At 38.3% G+C, this 15323-nt stretch overlaps 1 protein-coding gene across 1 annotated transcript in view; it reads left to right on the forward strand.

Moving 5' to 3' along the window:
* Nucleotides 1-9546, forward strand: part of UGDH (UDP-glucose 6-dehydrogenase) — a 31483-nt gene extending 21937 nt beyond the window's left edge. The window contains exons 7-12 of the mRNA XM_027055560.2: nucleotides 1539-1633; nucleotides 3381-3511; nucleotides 3759-3892; nucleotides 5285-5376; nucleotides 5486-5596; nucleotides 8079-9546. Of these exons, the coding sequence (XP_026911361.1) occupies nucleotides 1539-1633; nucleotides 3381-3511; nucleotides 3759-3892; nucleotides 5285-5376; nucleotides 5486-5596; nucleotides 8079-8189 (674 nt within the window). The 3' untranslated portion in view covers nucleotides 8190-9546. The remainder of the gene's footprint in view (nucleotides 1-1538; nucleotides 1634-3380; nucleotides 3512-3758; nucleotides 3893-5284; nucleotides 5377-5485; nucleotides 5597-8078) is intronic.
* Nucleotides 9547-15323: the final 5777 nt, after the last annotated feature.

Here is a 15323-nt window from a genome sequence, read left to right on the forward strand (position 1 = left end):
TAAGGAAAGATAAATACCATAAGATTTCACTCATATGTGGAATTTAAGAAATAAACAAAAGAGAAAAGAGACAAACCAAGAAACAGACTCTTAACTATAGAGAACATACTTATGGCTGCCAGAGGGGAAGTGGATGGGGTGAAATAGATGAAGGGGATTAAGACTACACTTATCATGATGAACACTGAGTAATGTGTAGAATTGTTGAATCACTATATTGTAGACCTGAAACTAACATAACACTGTATATATACTATGCTGGAATTAAAATTGAAAATAAAAAAAATAAAAACACTAAAAAGTCTAAGTATAATAAAATAAAATAAATTTTTAATAAAAGTAAAATGATTATGTATCAATTTGTTGGTGAAATGTGACCATAAGCTCACAGGAACCTAACTCTTTATTTCGCCTAGAAACAATGCTTTAGTATTCATTAATTCCACATTTGTGGCAATTTTGTAGAATGTAACTAGTAGATAATGAGAATTGGTTGTGTTTTTGGATATAAGTTAACATGGTTGATCTAAGGGTAAATAGAGTTTTATAGATTGGGCCATAGGCAGCCCTTCGTGTGTTTCTGGGGCCTAATGCCATTTCTCAATTCTGGTTTCCCTGCCCTTTTCTATCTTTTTAGTATTTTCTTTAAGCTACCATTTAAAAAAAAAATAGCTACTATTTATTGAAGGTCTATTATGCAACAAGTTCTGAACTAGTACTTTATATATCTCATTTATTAATCCTTATAGCCTGTTAAGAAGGTGCTGGTATGTCCTTTATAGAGATGGTTAGGGATCAGGGAAATTTTCACAACTTGCTGTAAGTCACACAACTAGTGAGTGGCTAGGTGTTTTGGACTCCAAAGCACATGCCAATCCTTACTGTATATTGAATTGTATTAGAACAGGGTGGGCAAACTATTGTCTTCAGGCTAAAATTGGTCCCCAGCTTGTTTTATAAATAAAGTTTTGTTGGAACACAGCCATGCCAATTTTATTACATATTGTCTATGACTGCTTTTGAGCTACAAAGGCAGAGTTGAATATTTGTGCCAGAAATTATGTGGCCCACAAAGGCTAAAATATTTACAATTTGTCCCATAAAACTTTACCAGCCCTGTGCCAAACTAAGTGCTAAACTAAGAGAGGTGGGGCAGTGATACCAGATGAATAAGGAATAAAATAGAAAATGTAGCCATAATAAAACATTTACTAGAAGATTATCTAGAAATCATTTTAGAGTTGATTAGTTGCTTGCAAATTTCACACATTATTTAAACCCAATAACTTTCCAACATCTAAATTTTATTATTAGAAATCCTAGCATAGGGTCACCTGACTGGCATAGTAGAGCATGCAACTCTAATACAATAGAGCATGCAACTCTTGATCTCGGGGTTGTGAGTTTGAGCCCCATGTGTGGGGTGGAGTTTACTTAAAGAAAAAAAAAATTCTAGCTTAGGCCCTCTGATTTAGTGTGACAGATTTGTCACATGATTCAGTTGTGGTTCTTAAAAATACTGTCACTTTTTTCTTCAGGTTTTGGTGGAAGCTGCTTTCAGAAAGATGTTCTGAATTTGGTTTATCTCTGTGAGGCTCTGAATTTGCCTGAAGTAGCTCGGTATTGGCAGCAGGTATTAATCTTTCTAGTCACAACTTTTGCTTAACTCATGATTAAAACATGTCACCCTTTGTGAGATGTTTTTGACAGAATTTATTTATTCCAGGAACTCAAACATTATATTCAGTTTCTTTATTTTAGGTTTACTTATTGGGCTTCTTTGTTTTTGTCTTTTTTGCTAATCAACTCTGATGGAAATTTCTGATAAACTATCTGTCTTCTAGTTTTATAACACATTTGCTCTCAGGGTAAAGCAAGAACTATTAATTACAACTCTTCTCTATCCTAAAAGGCAGACAATCATAACAAAGGAAGAACCTGTATTGTAATGCTTTCAAGGTGGTTTGTGTGTGTTGATATTTGTTTTGTCCCTTTGAGATTCACAGAGCTAAAATTAAAGACCCTTCCCAAACTGAAAATAGAGTTCACATTAATTGAGTGCTTTCCCTGTGCCAGGCACTTTCTTAGGTACTTTGCATATTTCATTTCGTCCTCATCACTAATATTCCCCATTTCTAGGTGAGGAAACTGAGGCTTAGAGACGTTAAGTAATATGTCCAAGATACCAGCCGGTATACATATCTTTCCCAAATATTTTTTCTGCAACTTTGTAGTTTTTTAGATTTCAGCAGTGGGTGACAGTATAAGGAAATGTACATTTTTAAGGAAAATGTACAATGTAAAAGTTTGTTTCATTCAGTCCAGCATGATGACTTTAGCTTCCTGTCCATCATGGCAAAATGCAGATAAAGTCTTGATTTTCCAACACTCTGGGCTCATTTCACGAGCTCTCGGGTTTTGAGACAGCCCCTAAAAATTCAGTGCCTTAAAAAAAAAAAAACACACATAAAAACTAGTCTCTTTCCTTATATACTGGCCACCAATAGGAAGTCTTGTTTATTTATTTATTTTTACTTTTTTTAAAATGTTTATTATTATTTTTTTTTTTTTGAGAGATGGAGAGAGCGAGTGTGAGCGGGGGAGGGGCAGAGAGAGAGGGAGACAAAAATCCAAAGTGGGCTCTGTGCTGATGCAGAGAGCCCGTATGGGGCTCGAACCCATGAACCGTGAGATCATGACATGAACCAAAGTCAGACACTCAACCCACTGAGCCACCCAGGTGCTCCTGAAGTCTGTTTATAGACTCTTAGGAGAGTAAAGGGTTAGGCGAGCAGAGACTTTTATTCTTACAATATTTAGTTAAAAACTTAGCCAAGGGTTAGGAGTGCTATGCTTTATCAAGAGGCAGCTATAACTCTGCATTGTTCAACTGTTTTCTGCTCACTTTCTACTTCCACTCAGTTTCGGTGAGGGGTAAGCGTATATGGCAAGGGTGGGGGTGGGGCTTTGGGATTTGATTGCTTACAGCCTTGCTTCCATAGGGTTTGGAGAAGTTGGCAAAGGAGAACTCTGTTTTCTCTGTGCCTTTTTTCAGCTATTATAGCTGGATCTCAAGTGGGGTTGAAACTTAACTGTGTTCCTCATCTTTACATCCATCCCATCTGAGGTTGGTGCATGGAAGCCAAGTGAAAATTTTCAGGATGACTTTAAGTGTGGGATGGTAATTCTTTTTTTTTTTTTTTTTTAATTTTTAATAGATACTGAAGAGGTTGTTTAATCTTTGCCTCCTGTTACTTTATGAGGCTGGTATTCATACAATAGTACTATAAAACTGTGAGCAATGTGTGGCATAGGCTTCACCTCTTTTAACTGCACTAATTGTACATGTATACGTTGTATAATTGTACATGTAATTTCAGGTCATAGATATGAATGACTACCAGAGAAGGAGATTTGCTTCCCGGATTATAGACAGTCTGTTTAATACAGTAACTGATAAGAAGATAGCTATTTTGGGATTTGCATTCAAAAAGGACACCGGTGATACGAGGTACCAGTTCTTAAAAATATTTCAACCCCTTTGAGAGTACTAACTGCTCATCTTATTTTGATTTTTGATAGTGGATGTGTGTGTGTGAAATATATGTACATATATATAGTATAAAGAATAAAAGTAAAGTGAACATCTGTATCCTCACAAGAAATAGAATTTTCCCTCTACAAACTCCTTAGGTATTAGAATATATGCCATTTTGTTTCATTATACTCCCTAGCAATACTGATGTTTTTTCCTTTAGAGAATCTTCTAGCATATATATCAGCAAATATTTGATGGATGAAGGTGCACATCTCCATATATATGATCCAAAAGTACCAAGGGAACAAATAGTTGTGGATCTTTCTCACCCAGGAGTTTCAGAGGATGACCAAGGTAAGGCTTTGAGTCTTATGAATCACTGAATATGGGCCTAAAACTTGTTTGTTCTCTAGAAACCTTTGGTGGTTCTGTTTTTGTTTCTTAATGAAATGCTGCATTAAAAAAAATTTTTTAGGGGTGCCTGGGTGGCTCAGTTAGGCATCCAACTCTTGATTTTGATTCAGGTCATGGCCTCAACAGTTCATGGGATCAAGCCTTGCATCAGGCTCCGTGCTGACAGTACAGAGCCTGCTTGGGATTCTCTCTCTCCCTGTTTCTTTGCCCCTCCCCCCGGCGCTCTCTCTCTCTCTCTCTCTCTCAAAATAAATAAATAAACTTAAAAAAAATTCCAGTATGGTTAACATACAATGTTATATTAGTTTCATATGTACAATATAGTGATTCAACAATTCCATACATTACTCAGTGCTCTTTGTGATAAAGTGCAGTCTAAATCCCCTTTATCTATTTCACCCATTCCCCCCACCTGACCCTCTGGTTTGTTCTCTATAGTTAAGACTGTTTCTTAGTTTGTCTTTCTCTCTCTCTCCCTTTTTTTCCTTTGTTTATTTGTTTGGTTTCTTAAATTACACATATGAGTGAAGTCATATGGTATTTGTCTTTCTCTGACTGACTGACTTAGGATTGTACTCCCTAGCTCCATCCATGTCATTGCAAATGGCAAGATTTCATTCTTTTTGATGGCTGAATAATATTCTGTTGTATGCATATGTATGTGTGTATGTGTATATATATGTGTGTGTGTGTGCGTGTGTGTGTATGGTACAGCTTTCTTATCTATTCATCTGTTGATGGACATTTGTGCTGCTTCCATGGTTGTTCTATTTTTATCATTGGTAGGCCTTATTTTCTGCCTCATTTCTCTAAAATTAAACTCTTAGACATTGTTCTATCAACTTTGATTTTATTGGCTGTGGGTTGGTCTGATGATTTTTCCAACATACCCTAAGAAGCCCCAGATGTTCCAAGGAGATGCTTCTAGGGTAAGGTTCAGGTGCTCCAGGCACCCCCTCCCCCCATTACTCTCATTCTCACTTCAACCAGACTATTTCACTTCTGTCAGACCTTCCTAGTAACCCTAGTATTAAAATGCGTAATTTCATTTTTTTAAATTTTTTTATTTTTTATTTTTCAACATTTATTTATTTTGGGGACAGAGCATGAACGGGGGAGGCGCAGAGAGAGAGGGAGACACAGAATCCGAAACAGGCTCCAGGCTCTGAGCCATCAGCCCAGAGCCCGACGCGGGGCTCGAACTCACGGACCGCGAGATCGTGACCTGGCTGAAGTTGGATGCTTAACCGACTGCGCCACCCAGGCGCCCCAAAATGCGTAATTTCAAATAATTCCCTTCTTATTGCCAATTTTTTGTTGCTGTTGTTACAGTGTCCCGGCTCGTGACCATTTCCAAGGATCCATATGAAGCATGTGATGGTGCCCATGCTGTGGTTATTTGCACTGAGTGGGACATGTTTAAGGTGAGGTGACAAGTACTATGAAAGAAAATTTTAGAAGTATTCTGGTATCAGTAGGGGTTGAGTATGTGTTCATGTATATGTTCTAATTGTTTCATTTCTGTCTTTATAGGAATTGGATTATGAACGCATTCATAAAAAAATGCTGAAGCCAGCCTTTATCTTTGATGGACGACGTGTCTTGGATGGGCTCCACAACGAACTACAAACCATTGGCTTCCAGGTAATTAATTATGATCCTGTACCAGTTTTGTTTTGTTTGTTTGGTCATTTGCTTTTTAGTGGGTTTGAGTTTTAGAATTTTAATATTCCCTTCTTTAGCAATAACATAACATGGGGGCAACATGTCAGTTCTCTGGAAAATCTCTATGCGATTTGTGTAATTACTCCACTCCCTCCTTAATTTGTAATCTCAAGATCATTCAGTATTGGTCTTCCTTACATGGTATCTAGGAGTCAGTAGTTATCTATTACATAGGGATAGAATGTACCTTGTCTTACTTCATATAAAGATCAAGTAAGAAAATATACAATTTAAAAGAATTTTTTTTTCTTCCCAGAGCCACCCACGCTGCTCTGATGAACTATCTGCACCACACTGACACCCTCAGGGGCCAGGCCACTTATTCCTATCTGAATGTTTTGAAAACTGCAAAATGCAGTGTAGTTGTCACATATTGCATAGGATCCTATACCTTTTGAGTGCTCAGCACTGTTCTAGCGCCTGAGAGGTCTGAGCGAGAAGTATGGGAGCTTTAGTGGGACTGGCCCTTTTTTAATTCAAAGTTTGCTACCTAAATGGAGTGTTTAGAGAGCTGACAGAAACCTGAACAGTACCTTTATGTTGCATCTATTTCAATTTTACCAAGGGTCCCAAGAGTATTAATAAGAAGGAGGTACTTTCCATTTCCTCGGAGCAGTGTGTACGTGGGGGTGGGAGGCTTGAGGGGAGGTTGGGAGGGTGAAGAATTACGCCAGGAGATTGTAGTCAGCATAGTCTCATAGTCCCTGGGCAGAGCAGGGAGGGGGGAGTGTTGAGAGCTGGCTCTTGTGCATTTGCTCGGCACCAGCATTCTTGGAAAGGTACCCAGAAGGCTTTATCTGCTGTTCAGAATATTGGATCTGGTTCTCTTAACCTGTCACCGACTTGTTAAAGATCCTTCTTAGAGAATTCAGTGCTCATTTCTCATTCGTGAGAGATTCACTTGCAGCAAGAATCAGATGACGTCCTTGTCTGTTAACATTCCATCAGGGACCTTGGGGATTCTTCTACTGCACCCCTCCTTAGTGAGTAACAGCATGACTGCTTTTCCCAGTCATGACTTAAACTGAAGCAATGTTATTTTTTAAAGATTACTTCCAAGGCATAAACACATTTTCTTGCATTCTTGTGTTACTCATTTAAGGGAGAAGATAGGTAATATAAGCTTGGATTCTTATAAAAGTTAACTTTTCTGAGTACAGATTTTTAAAAAATGTATGGAAAAAATGAGGAATGGAATCACTAAATAAAGGGAATTTGTAAGTCACTAAAATGATTAATACAAAGCAAAAACCCTTTGAGTCAGAATTATATAGTTAATTTTAAAAAGTTTTTTTTACTTTATTTTGAGAAAGAGAGAGCATGAGCAGAGGAGAGGCAGATAGAGAGGGAGAGGAGAATCCCAAGCAGGCTCTACACTGTCAGCACAGAGCCCAACGGAGGGCTCGAACTCACAAACCATGAGATCTTGACCTGAGCCAAAATCAAGAGTCGGACGCTTAACTGACTGAGCCACTCAGGTGCTCTTAATTTTTAATTCAAAAGACATTTGTGAAAATTGTATAGTATATTTTTGCTATAGAGAAGAGCTAAATTTATGATTGTTAAAGAAGCAGTGTCTTTAAAGATAAGATTAGTGATTTTAGATATATGAGGAAAAGTTTAAAATGTAATATGCAAAATAAAAATAGACTACCACTTATTTATTGAAGGCTGACTTGTATGCTGGCCACTGCACTGGGCACTTTATCTAATTTAATCCATAACACAACCTGTTGAAGTAAGTGGTAGTAACACTGTTTACAAATGAGGAAGAAAGATCTAGAGAGCTTAGTTGACACAACAATTAGCAATCAGGAATCCAGCTGGGGCCTTTTAGACTCTGAAGCCTGAACTCCTGAAATCTATGCTATTACAGCTGATGTAAATTAAAAAAAAAAAAAAAAACAATTCTTTTTTAACGTTTATTTAGTTTTGAGAGACAGAGAGAGACAGGGCACGAACAGGGCCCAATGCGGGGCCCAAACTCACAAACCGTGAGATCATGACCTGAGCCAAAGTCAGCTGCTCAACTGACTGAACCACCCAGGTCCCTCAAGCTGATGTAAATTTTTTAGAATAAGGGAACAGATGTGAGAATAGAGTTTGAGAGAGAATTTGATTGCACTGGAATCTTGTCTGTTAGTTGCTTTCATTCATGTTGCTGACACAGTGGTGGCATGTGAGTCTGTCCTCAGTCTGAGGGGGTCTGGTGTTGGGAATGGCAAGAGTAAGAGTGTCTAGCTGTAAATTTGGAGAGTGGAGTGTAGATTGACTCTAGAAACATGAAAAATACAGAAGGAACCAAAAATCCTTCATAGCTACCCAGAAAACTTGAGACCCTCTTTTGATTTTAAAAGGAAAAAATAGGTTTTCTTTCTAAAATCTTTCTTTTCCCCCCTAGATTGAAACAATTGGAAAAAAGGTGTCTTCAAAGAGAATTCCATATGCGCCTTCGGGGGAAATTCCAAAGTTTAGCCTTCAGGATCCACCGAACAAGAAACCCAGAGTATAGTCATTGCCATTTTTATTTGTAAATTTTTTGGTACTTTAGGATAGCAGATATCTATCTGATATTAAATGGTAAATGAACCAAGTGTTTTTAAGGAAACAAAACTATTTTTTTAATCAAATTTATACTAGCTATATGGGAATTAGCATATCTGGTATTATGAATCTAGAATATTTTTTACATATTTTTGTAATTTTGTTACCTCAGTGATTGGATGAGTGGTAAATAATCATGTTGGTTTTAATGGTGTCGATCTTTGTAAAATACAGATTAAACCTAAAACACTTTTTACTTTATAAAATGTCCATAGGCAGCACTTCAATATCACATGTACACTCTTCAGTTTTTCTGATCATTGGTTTATTTACTTGTTATTAAATATATATATTTTAAACCATGAAATTGCTGTCCTAAACACTGGGCTAAACCTGTTAACCTTTCAGAAAGTGTCCTGGAGACTTAGAGGTTTCTAGCTTAATTGGGTAAGGTGTTTCCCAAGCCATTTCTTGTCTCTCTGAACAGACAGGGAAAATTCAGTGGATAGAATGGGGCCTTGTGCTTTTTTCTTTTCTTTTCTTCCTTCCTTTCTTCCTTTCTCCTTTCCTCTCCTTTTTCTTTCTTTCTTTCTTTCTTTCTTTCTTTCTTTCTTTCTTTCTTTCTTCCCTTTTGTTTCTTTTTTGGATGTGCTTAGAACATTTTTCCTATGCTTCCATGTTACAAGTGACCCTATAAGTTTGGTTTGGGTAATGTTCCTTTGCTCCTTTTGTTTGAACGAGCTGCGTTGTTGGTTTTTTAGCCCAAGAATGTCATCACTGCTCATTTCCAATCAATCCAAATAAGACTAAAAGGCAATTTTTTTTTTAACATGAAGAAAATATCAGTATTGGTCTAGTTTATTCTTCTTCATGTCTCTTTTTTTCTCACTGATCATTATTTTTTTAGTTCAAGAGCCAAAAATATTTGTTACCTTCATTTTGCATTTTTAGTTCTATAACTCATTGAAGTTCCCCTTTTTCTTTAAATAAGAAAATCAATATAATCTCATGTATGAACTTAAAAAAGTAGATTTTACAAATTACGTATAGCATTATTCTAAAGTAAGAATTTTTGTATGTTTCCATGTGCTTTTTTATTACGTGTCTTATTGACTTTGATTTTGTCTTATGCTTTATCATTATTGAAATATGCCAGATGTCCATCTGATGCTCTGCTCTGCTGAGAGTATACAAATCAAGTTAAACAGATACAAGCCTCATCCTTTAGGAATTTTGAGGTTCAGTTAGAATACAGAAACAAATACAAAGATGAGAGACATCTGTACAGATAGCAAACATATAAATAAAATATTCTGTATCAACAATTGTGTGAGTGTATTTTCTGTCATAGTACAAGTAACAAATGAGTCACGACAGTCTGACATTATAAAAATATTACTCCTGGGGCGCCTGGGTGGCTCAGTCAGTTGGCTGTCTGACTTCCGCTCAGGTTATGATCTCGTGGTTCGTGAGTTTGAGCCTCACGTCAGGCTCTGTGCTGACAGCTTGGAGCCTGGAGCCTGTTTCGGATTCTGTGTCTCTCTCTCTGCCCCTCCCTTGCTCATGCTCTGCCTCTGTCTCTCTCTCTTCAAAATAAATAAATATTTAAAAAGTTAAAAAAAAAAAGAAAAATATTGCTCCTTATTTTTTGAGAAAAGGACATTACATCATTCTTTCAAATGATGTAAGAACGGGAGGGAATTTAGCAAATAGATCTGGTGCCTGCAAATCAAAGCTCATGGGCCAAATCTGGCCAGCCACCTATAAATAAGCTAAGAATGGTTTTTATAATTTTATATGATTATATATATATTTTTTTTATTTAAGATTTTATTTTTAAGTAATCTCTACACCTAATGCGGGGCTCAAACTCACAACCCTGAGCTCAAGACTTGCTTGCTCTTCTGACTGAGCCAGCGAGGTGCCCCTCCATGATTATATTTAAAAAGATTTTTTTAATGTTTTGAGAGAGAGAGAGAGAGAGAGAGAGAGAGAGAACACAAGCAGGGAAGGGGCAGAAAGAAAGAGAGGCAGAAAATCTGAAGTGGGGTCCATGCTGACAGCAGACAGCCTGATGTGAGGCTCAAACTCACAAACTAAGAGATCGTGACCTGAGCCAAAGTCAGACACTTAACCAACTGAATCACCCGGGCGCCCCAATATGATTATATTTGAAATGGTTATGTAAGTCCCCAATTTTGCCCCTTGGCCTGAATAGCCTAAAATATTTGCTATCCAGCTCTTTAAGAAAATGTTTGCAGATAAGAGTGAAAAAACCAAAACTCCAGAAAGAGACAAACACCAGAGTGATTGAACATAAAATGATTCCTTACTCTTAAGATCCTGAAGTGAAAATGAGCTTATTCATCAGACTTCAGCTCAGGTTATGATCCCACAGTTGATGGGTTTGAGCCCCACGTCGGGCTCTGTGCTGACAGCTCAGAACCTGGAGCCTACTTCAGAATCTGTGTCTCCCTCTGTCTCTGCCCTGCCCCTGCTCGCACTCTCTCTCTTAAAAAGAAATAACACTTAAAAAAAGAGTCTGTCTCTTAACCAACTGAGCCACCCAGGCACCCCACATTTGTCTTTTTATGACTGGACTATTTCACTTAGGATAATATCCTCGGATGTTTAACCGACTAAGCCACCCAGGTGCCCCAACAAAACCATTATTAAAAAGACAAAAAGCAGAGCTCTCCGTCAGCATGGTACACTGAGCACACACATCCTCTCCCTTCTTAGGACCCTATTATAGCAAGAGGGGTTAAAGGCATAATCCAATACAACAAAGGGAATAGGAAGGGGCCATCCGTGGTCAAGAGATTTAAAGAAATTTCTGGAAAGCACTGAGTAGATGGATGTGTACTGACAGAGAAGGGCTGCTTCCTGGAGTACTGGCAGAGGAGTGGGTCTATGCAGCAGAACAGCAGAAGCTCTGCCCAAAAGGATATAAGAAAAAGAGGAACACACACCTGGGGCTTAACTGAAGGTCTTTAACTTCAACAGTCAACCTTCTCGTCCAGTCTTCCCTCTATAAGCAGAATGAAAGGCAGCCTGGCATTTATCCCCATGTGATGACATCTCTCAGTCCCAGGGTCAAAAACAAGCCCCCTAAAACAACCAGGAGGGGTTAGGGACAGGATTCTTCTGTAAAGAAAATGATTAAAGTGTTGGGGAGAACTAGAGCAATGAGTATCGTCCTGCACCAGAACTAAGCCTTCCTTCTATGTTTTAAGTCCAACACCACCTTTGCCGTAAGGTAAAGCCATCAAGTCAAAAGACTATCTCAGGGCATCTGGGTGGCTCAGTCGTTAAGCATCTGACTTCGGCCCAGGTTTGTGAGCTCCAGCCCTGCTTCGAGCTCCGTGGGATTTTCTTTCTGTCTCTTTCTCCCTCTCTCTCTCTGCCCCTTGTGGGATTCTCTCTCTCTGCCTCTTGCTGACTTGCACCCTCTCTCAAAAAATAAAATAATAAAATAAAATAAAATAAGCCTAAAAAAAAAAAAAAAGACTGGACTTCCAGGTACCTGGATTGAATTAAACATATGTACTATTTTCATTCTCTCCTGAAATGAGAGAATGAGCCCTTACTTGAGCTTACTTACTAAAATGGCAGTAAAGGAATGAGAAAGATATAGACAAAGACAAAGAGAGTGGGAAAGGAGGCATGGATGGATAAGAGACGTGAACCAACTCTTAGAAGGTAGAAAGCAAGGGGACACTAAGTAACTTAAAAAGAGCAAGCAGAAACTTCAATGCCCATATAAAAGACTGTTTCTTGGTGTAATTATCTCCTTAGATCTCAAGAATTGGAAGCACCGGATATCACAAAAATTGGGGTTGCAGTGTGGGGCTGAAAACAGAGGACTTCTATGGAAGATGGTACATATAAGGAAGTTAGGTGCACCCAGTCTCTGTCTTACCTCATGAGAAGAAACTACCTTCCCCACCCCTCACTCTCAGGATAGTAGAAGTTTATTTTTAGGAAGAATAGAATCAGAAAATTTCAGACTTAGGGAGGGTGTCAGTGAGATGCCAGACTGGAAACAAGGGAACTAAATAAAAACCTGCACTCCCCTGTCCTGCTTGCTTTTTCTCACCTGGTTCTGAGAAGGTCAGCAGTCAGGTTTATAACCCTCAAGGAGGAGATTTGAGGATTATTACTATCTTTTTAAAGCTTAGATGGCTTTAGAGAAATAATCCTAACATTTGGGAGTCTGTCACTAAGAAATCCAGCTCACCCCCCAAACACTACAGTGAAGCTCCATCAGTTAGATGACTCCCCCGACTCCTGCTTCCCATCGGCTTTAATTTTTTTTTAAGTTTATTTATTTTGAGAGAGAGTGAGAGAGAGAGTGAAGGAGGGGCAGAGAGTGAATCCCAAGCAGGCCCCACACCATCAGTGCAGATCTTGATGTGGGTCTCGAACTCAGGATCCATGAGATCATGACCTGAGCCAAGACCAGGAGTCTGGGCACTTAACCGACTGAACCACCCAGGTGGCCCCACCATCAGCTTTAGACTGGCTCATCACTCAGTATGCATGTACAGCCAACGATCAGCAGACATTTGAGGACAGCCTTCAAGACAAAGGGCAAAGGAATGCCTGGGTGGCTCAGTCGGTTAAGCATCCAGCTCTTGATTTCGGCTCAGGTCATGATCTCATGGTTCGTGGATTTGAGACTTACTTTGGGCTCTGTGCTGACAGTGTGGAGGCTGCTTGGGATTCTCTTTCCTCTCTCTCTCTGCCCCTCCCTCACTCTTTCTCTCATAAATAATAAACATTAAAAAAAAAAAAAAGTAGAGACTAAAACAAAGGAAATAGAGACAGTGCTCAATGTGGTGAACCACAATGTCAAAAGACTATCCACAGAGAGGAAAATAGAAGAAATTGCAGCTAGGAAACAAGAACAGGATGCTATTTTGAAAAAGGAAAAAGAAAGGAATCATCAGAGAACTCTTGGAAGTTACAACGCAGTGGCCAAAATCTTAGCAAGAGAATCATTGTCAAAGGAAATTTTCATTGAAGCCCAATGTAAAATAGATTAAAATGGTATTTTTATTAACACAAATGTATGTTAAAGTGTGTGGGCTGGATCCTCAGGGACATGAAGGGCATGTGCTCACACCGCTCTCACGGCTGCTCCTGCTATTTTGCTCAACTTATATTCTTATATATATATAAGAATAGAAGTTATATATATTCTTATATATAACATTTGTGATGTTATTCCCATTTTTCTGCCTAAGGCCACTGGTGCTCACGTTTCTGAATGTAATAATATTGATAAAACCTCTGAGGTTAGATGCTTTCAAGTAAGAGAAACTCCTATTCAAACTGGTTTAATGCATTTATTACCTCACCAAACAGGAAGTGGGTTTGGGGGTTGGCTGATTCAGTGGCTGGAAAAGGGGCTAGGACACTTGTACTGGTTGGTATCTTAAAAACCATGCGCATTTATCACTTTCATTTTCTGAAAAATGCCATTTGTGCTACACAAAGAAAAAGATCAGATATGCTGAAATGGGCATGTACTAAATTTTAACATTTGGAGACCACTGATGCATTTTGTGCTGCTCAATCGAAAATTTTTATACAGACCTCCTGTCATGTCTGTGCATATAAATGCGATTAATGCATCATTGTTTAGGAAGGTCAAAGCTCTGCCCTGGCCTTTTAAGATTCAAGCCTGTCCATTCTTGTGCAGTTGTGCAAGGCAGTATATCTCTACACACATTAACCACACTCAAATGTCCAGCAAGATCCAGGTATTAGGTCACATGTTCTAGTCATGGTAGAATGGTCGGTTATGCAATAAGAGTGAAGAAACAACAACCCCAGAAGCTACTATTTGTGATTCCACTTTGAAACAAACATTTCCTGCTACTCTTTCAAGTTTTGGGTTTAAGTTTAACTGGAGGGTATCCTGAGATTGCCAAGGGTAGGTGTTTTAACTTAAAAAAAAAAATTTTTTTTTTATTCTGAGAGAGAGAGAGAGAGAGAGAGAGAGAGAGAGAGAATGAGAACAAGAGCAGAGGCAGGGGAGTGAGACAGGGAGAGAGACAGAATTCCAAGCAGGCTCCACACTGTCAGTGCAGAGCTCAATGTGGGGCTCAAACCCATGAACCTTGAGATCATGAACTGAGCTGAAACCAAGAGTTGGATGCTTAACTGACTGAACCACCCAGGTGCCCCTTACAATTTTTTGTAATTCACTATTATTTTGCTGTTTGTCGGGTTTTTCTTGACTACTGTGCTGCTGAGGCTGCCAAAAACCTGCAAATGTCATCCATAAGCCCCAATCCCACATTTGTATCAAAATAGCTTCATTATATCATTTGCTGTTTTTATACATAGTTCCAAATCTGGAACTGTAACATACATATGTACTAATAAAACACTATTTTAGTTATTTTATATTGAATCCTATGATAATTTCATTTGACAAAATTATTCTTCTGCTAGAATGTTTTACTATCATTCACCTATATTGTGCAAAATTAGGAAACATCCGGATTACATCATAGAATCAGGGTCTTAAAAGTAATCCAGGTTTCCTGTGAAATAGCAGATTTTAAGGATGCTGGTTGCCTGAGATGCTTAAAGTTGGGTTAATTTTACACAGCAAAATTTATTAGGATCTATAAAGAAACTAAGCCAAAGTATATATGGCTTCCGTGAGTTAAATTAAAATGTAACTAATTTTCAAAGTTATGCATTCCTTTTATAAACAATTCACCTATTTAAAAACTCAGAATTAGTCTTCTACCTTACATATTTCACAATATACCCATCTAAGAACTCCTTTGCAAGAATGTAGTAGGGGCACCTGGTTGGCTCAGTCAGTTAAGCATCCAACCTCAGCTCAGGTCATGATCTCACCATTTGTGAGTTCGAGCCCTGCATCAGGCTCTGTGCTGACAGCTCAGAGCCTGGAGACTGCTTGGGATTCTGTGTCTCCCTCTCTCTCCCTGCTCCTCCCCTGCTTGTTCTTTCTCTCTCTCGAAAATAAATAAATAAATAAATAAATAAATAAATAAATAAATAAATACTTAAAAAAAAAAAGAATGTAGTAGAAAAACAAGATTTAAGGTCAAAAGAT

This window comes from Acinonyx jubatus, chromosome B1 (genome assembly GCF_027475565.1).
Source record: "Acinonyx jubatus isolate Ajub_Pintada_27869175 chromosome B1, VMU_Ajub_asm_v1.0, whole genome shotgun sequence".
Classification (NCBI taxonomy): Eukaryota; Metazoa; Chordata; class Mammalia; order Carnivora; family Felidae; genus Acinonyx; species Acinonyx jubatus.